This window comes from Haliaeetus leucocephalus, unplaced genomic scaffold, assembly GCF_000737465.1.
Source record: "Haliaeetus leucocephalus isolate CR32 unplaced genomic scaffold, Haliaeetus_leucocephalus-4.0 Scaffold484, whole genome shotgun sequence".
Taxonomy (NCBI): domain Eukaryota; kingdom Metazoa; phylum Chordata; class Aves; order Accipitriformes; family Accipitridae; genus Haliaeetus; species Haliaeetus leucocephalus.
Genome location: NW_010972920.1, coordinates 2,206,472 through 2,212,148, shown reverse-complemented (window position 1 = coordinate 2,212,148; position 5,677 = coordinate 2,206,472). Strand labels below are relative to the sequence as shown.

The window sequence follows — 5,677 nt, the reverse complement described above, 5'->3', positions numbered from 1 at the left end:
GGGCGACGGGCGGGGGCTCCGCCTCCCCTTCCCAGGAGGCGCCGGCGGTGCCGGGGGCTCCGCGGCCCGGGAAAGGGTTCGGCTGCGGGGGCCGTCGGGGCTTGAGAGGGGCGGGGGCAAGCCGGGGGGTGCCCGCCGCTTGGCGGTCTCCGGGCAGGGCGACCGCTACTCACCCCCTTGTCCGGGCGGCGGGGGCTGCTGGTCGTGCTTCTTCTTCTTCTCGTGTGGGAGAGCTGTAGGCGGGAAAGGAGGAGGCGAAGCGGTGTCCCCAGCGGGGCTGTCCGGTCGGCTGTGGTGCCGAGGAGAGGGCGTTCGGGCTCTGCGGGGAACGGGGCGTTAGGTGGGACGCGGCGGAGATGCCGCAGGTGGAGGGGGAAGCGTGGGTCAGGGAGCCACGGCAAGTTATTGATGGCTTACGCTCGGTTAGACTTTCTGTCACCGCTAACGTTTTCATATATACGTATGTAATTTTGTTTTATCAAACGAAACAGGACGGAAAAAAAACCACAGCATGTTTGCAGTGTAAAGTTTTAAGTCAGGCTTAAGCACGACAACCCTTTTACACCCCTTCCCTGTAGACTTTTAGAATAGAGCGGATTTTCTTCCCCTTGCTGCCATCGTAGCTTGGCAGTCTTACAGAGCAGAGGCAGGCAGCACTGGATGAACCTGTTTGCGAGGACAATCTGATGGTAAAACAGTCCTGCTGCTACTGCCGCATCCAAGAGGGATACAGGGGAAAGAGCCGGCGTTGGCTTCTTGTAAGCGCACACGTGGGGAAAGTAGGTCATGATGAACCCAGAAGAAAAATTTTTAGGATCAAGCAAAGTGAGCAGGAAGAGAAAAGCCAAAAAAACCCACCCCGACAGTGGAGGAAGCCAAGGGACACTGTGGACGCTCAGAGCCAGGGTATTTAGGCAGGTATCTGAGCGATTGTTCACAACGAGGGTGTGCCAGGCTGTCCTGGCACGTGGACCCCAGCGTCTGGAAGATGGTGACAGCCACGACAGGGAGGATTTTTCTCTTCTGCCCGGCATGCTATAGTTCTAGTCTTGGGATCACCGAGTAAGAGTTGCAATCTCAAGCCATTGCAAACTACCACTCAAAATACGGCCTTGGGTTTTGCAACAGAAGTCTTTCAGCTTGTAGTACTGCCAACCCATTAATTTCTCAGAAGCCTTCAATGTTTCTTATCACTGTTTTGAAAATGTTAACAGGCTACTTCAAGTCGTCTAGTTGCTGGCTTTTGCTTTTATAAACTATTTATTGTAACAAACTTTCACATGACTATTACCTTGATAACAGCACAGTCTCTTGGCAATAGCACTCTCAACTCTTTTGAATTTTCAAGGCAAATCATGTATTACACACATTTTCAAAAGAATGTTGACCTCAGTGCTCAAGTGGTTCACATTCCAGATTGTCATAGTCTACATGTCAGGTTTCTCTTCAAAACCTTCTTTAAATAAGCAAGCAAATTTTATAGGAGCAAAAAATTAAGATAACAATAGGAATTCATCTTGAACCCTTATCTTTATCTAGATTGGCTTGCATGCTTTAAGTTTAATTGAATAAACAGATCCCTGAATCATACAGACCAAGGGAATGTGATGTGCGTTCCTCTCTTGTGAACCAAGCAGGGTGCAAGGAAGAGTCTCTTCAAGAGATGCTCATCTTCCACCCATTGTTCCTTCAATATATTTGCGTCCCAAGCACAGGAAAAAATGTCCCACTGCTGTTTGTCTTGTAGATTGTCAGTGTGTGCGAATTACCTTTAGAGGGCACCATTTTGTCGGGCACTTGTTAGCACTGAAGTTTTCCAGGAATCTCCAACCTTCCTTAGCAAACGTGAGAGATCAAAGCCTCTGCACCTATGATCAGAACAAGAAAAAAAAAAAAATCATCCTAGGACAATAGAATTTGCATTTATTCACTCGACAGAACTGGTGTTGAACGAAGTCTACTTATGAGAGGAAACGGGTTACCTAAAGTAAAAATAAAAAAAACTGAGGAGATGGCCCTCTATACTGCTGTTGACCAAGAAGCTAGATTTATCTACATTGGAAGATGCCTTCTGCAATACCTAATGTTAAACGGGTTGGTGTTAAGAATAATTAATACCAGCTATTCTTTACCTTGATCAGAGGAAAAAGGAAAATCTTCTGAGTTGGTACTAAAACAAATGCTCATCTTACATTGGGAAACATTACTTATCACTCTGTGTAATCTGTCATCAAGAAAAATTGACCTTACATTCTGTTGTGGTATTTTCCAAAATTATTCATTTAGCTTTAAGTTACTCGAGCATTGGGGCTTCCACCATTTTCTATGAAAGAGGAGCCTATTAACACACTTGCTCATCTGCAACTATCTCAGCATTCAGCAGCAGATAGTGCACTTAGCCTGAGCGAGCCCACCAACTCTGGAAAACAGGAGAGCATAGTTTGCATGGAGAAATTTAAGTAGTATGAACCCCCCTGCAGATGGTGTACACACCATAAACACCGTTGAGATTTCTGGAGCAGGTCCCACATGAATAATTTATTTCTAAGACATTATTACTAAAGTGTATGAACATTGTAGCAGAAATGACGCATACCTGAGCACCGAAAAGGCCCCGAAGGCAACAGAGGGCCGAATTTATCCCTCTGTCTACAGTCCAGCAGTAACAAGGCTGCTGAGTTGTACCATCCCAGCTCCAGAATTACGGTGACTCTCAGGACCACCGTATAACCACCTCGTAGTTCCTGTAATTTCTTCATGCCTTGCATTTCTTGTAGAGAATAATTACAAGTACGTACCACAAGTTTGATGTGATATTTATACTTATGTGTTTTACTTGTTCACAAACCAAATCCCTTACCATAACGCACAAACAAGTATTAAGAAATATGATTAAGAAATTGATGGATGCTATCGGTTTAATCTAGAATGCAGGGAGAGTGTTTACAGAGCTTAGTGTTTATGTACTGTATTCTTTACAATTCAGAACAAAGTTGTTCTTCCGTTTGTTTTTTTTTTTTGTGTTCCTGATGATACACATACTAACTTTCGTGATCTTAATTTTTGAACTTTTTTTTCCGCTGGAATGTTCTGCGTTTACTGAGCTGTGCTGCAAACGCTGGAAACTTCAGTTCAGGACCAAAGCACTTCTGTCTGCTTGAGGGCCCTTTCAGAGTAATTCTTTAAGCTCTACAGTATAATGGATAAACCAAAATGACAGACGTGAGGCCATGGGTGCATTCGCTGTGCCTTTCCCGGAGCGACTGAGCGGTTCGACTCTTACGTAAGTCTGCAGCATGCTGCCAGTCCCTTGTATCGGCAGCGTCTGAAGCGAGCACTTCGTGTGACCCTTCGCCATGCCGAATAGACCAATACTAATGTGAGACATAAAAATGTACACATTACGTAACCATTTCTCCTGACAGCCGCCCAGGCCAAGTATTTCCTACTGACTGCTGCAGTCACAGACATTTAATTTTAACTTGCCACTAAAATAAAACATTCTGTGGGTAGAAGGAAGCGTATGGGTGGGAACAGGGAACGGAGGTTATTCATGTCCCAACATGAATGTGCCAGAAAGATCAGCAATATTTCTTTGAGTTTGATTTACGTGGCCAACTTATTCTGACGGCATCTGTTAAAAAGTGCCCTGAGACCCATTTCATGCCTGCTTTAACTAATACAGCCAAAATGAAAATTGCGAACGTCATGAAATGCTTTTTAATGACGCCTTCACTGCCCAGTAAAACACTCGATTTTAAAAGTGTCCTAAAAACAGTAGTGTAATTTTAATTTACTTAGAAATGCACTGACCTGGCATTCTGACTTGGTCTGAAGGACAGAGCCAGAAAAGTAGAAAATGCAGCTTCAGCATTTAAAAACATGAGAGAAGCAGATGACTGTCAATGTTGCCACATAAGGCTTTATAGCTGAAACCCCTTACGTGCCGTACAGAAACTTAACGCTGTGCGGGATTGTAGCATGTTTCGATGTACTGAATTTGCCTGATAACGAATCTGAAGGTCCATCAGGTTTTACTCTGGCCTACCTGCAGCAGCGTGAGCTTTGTGGGGGTGCCAGGGCTCGCAGAATCCCCTTGGGGCAGGAGGGAGTCTCTGGGGGTTGTGCTGCCTGTCCTTTCCCCCCTCCGAAATCCAGCTGGCTTCTTAGTGACCTGAACAGAGGCAGATTTTTACGTGAAATTACACCCTGGGATTGTAATTTCTGCCATAAAGAGGTGGCACTTGGATGTGTCTAAGTCTACAGTGGAACGTGTGGTCCTTGTGTGATAGGAGTATTTTATTTTGAAGCATTCTGGATGCTGCTGTCTATCTTTGTTTCCCCTGGAACATATAAACTGACTGAGACAAACCCAAAAATTAAGAGCATTGTTCCTGGTTTGAGAATGGGAGGTAGGCATTCCCAGAGCACAGTCCCTACACCCCAAAAACACAGCCTGCAGCTGTCACCTGGTGTCGAATGAGCTGCCGGACATCTTTTGCGATAAACCGCGCGCCCTCGGTTTGCCCTTCACGGAACAGCCCTCTTGCCTGGGAAGAGCACACCGCGTGAGAATCGCTGCCAGCAAAGATGCGATTGTGCTTATTTGAAAACTTATGCTGAAATGATACTCTGACTGTGCTGTACATTGTATTTCCACAAACGGGAGGACGTGCAGTTTTTAACCGTGCTCACACAAGGTGAGGTGGTTCAGGGCAGGGGTCAGGTGAAGGACCTGCCAAGGGTTTGTAAGAAAATCTGGATTTTTCTTTACCTCAGTAGTTTGCAGCTGGCCTTATCTTCACTTCTGAGGGGTGTCCTTTCTTAGCTGACTGCTCGCCCTAGCCAACTGAGTTAAAAATTGCTTACAAATCAAACATTTGTGTTGAAACATTAAAGCCATTTTGACACATTTCCTTTAAAAAGGGTCCGACTGTGGAGTGAGGAGGGCAGAAATGCCAGTTAAGATCTCCCTATTCTTTTATGACTGTGGTGGTTATCTGTGGGTTGGGTACCTGAACCCCTTTGTCGTGCACCTGAAGAATGAGGACAGAGCGCCTAAGGATGCCCGGATGGCAAAAATAACGAAATTGTAATGCGTTTTGACACGCTAAAGTGAACCGCTCCGTTCCTGTACCCCGCAGGCTTGCTCCACAGGAGGCAGTTTGGGGTAGAAGAGGGATGAATACTCTCGGGCCGCACCATCGCTCAGTCGCTTTTCACGGTTCCCCTGTGACATTTGCTAGAAGACCACAGGGATTTCACTGCCGGGACTACCTGAAGGCTGTCAGAAGCGTTTACGTTATGCCGGTGCCCAAGAAGTATCGCCGGGCGACACCCGGGACGCTGCGGCCTGGAGCAGTGCGGGGGTTTACCCAAGGACAGTGGCGGGCGGGAGGCCGCGTCCCGCTCTCTGCTCCCTTTGGGTCACCCAAAGCTGAGGGGAAAACCCTTCCAGGCAGCCCTGTGGTGCCGTGGGGGGCGGGATGCCTGGTGTGGGGAAGGGGGTATTCGTAGGGACAAGGGGGATGCCCGTTTTGAGGGAAGACGAGGCTGTCTGAGGGGACAGGGGGATCTCCGAGGGGGGACAAGCCGTGCCCGGGGACAGGCGACAGCCGGCCGCCGTGAGGAGAACGCGGTCCGCCGAGGGGGGGGGAACGACTGCTGAGGGCGATGG

General features: G+C 47.4%; 2 protein-coding genes across 2 annotated transcripts in view; one reads left to right on the top strand and one right to left on the bottom strand.

Annotated features, from left to right (window-relative positions):
* Nucleotides 1-3,358, bottom strand: part of GRSF1 (G-rich RNA sequence binding factor 1) — a 12,645-nt gene extending 9,287 nt beyond the window's left edge. Inside the window, exon 1 of the mRNA XM_010575591.1 lies at nt 3,284-3,358. Coding sequence (XP_010573893.1) covers nt 3,284-3,358 — 75 coding nt within the window. The remainder of the gene's footprint in view (nt 1-3,283) is intronic.
* Nucleotides 3,359-5,304: 1,946 nt separating this feature from the next.
* The window catches only part of MOB1B (MOB kinase activator 1B), a 43,161-nt gene continuing 42,788 nt past the window's right edge, over nt 5,305-5,677 (top strand). The window contains exon 1 of the mRNA XM_010575590.1: nt 5,305-5,469. Coding sequence (XP_010573892.1) covers nt 5,305-5,469 — 165 coding nt within the window. The remainder of the gene's footprint in view (nt 5,470-5,677) is intronic.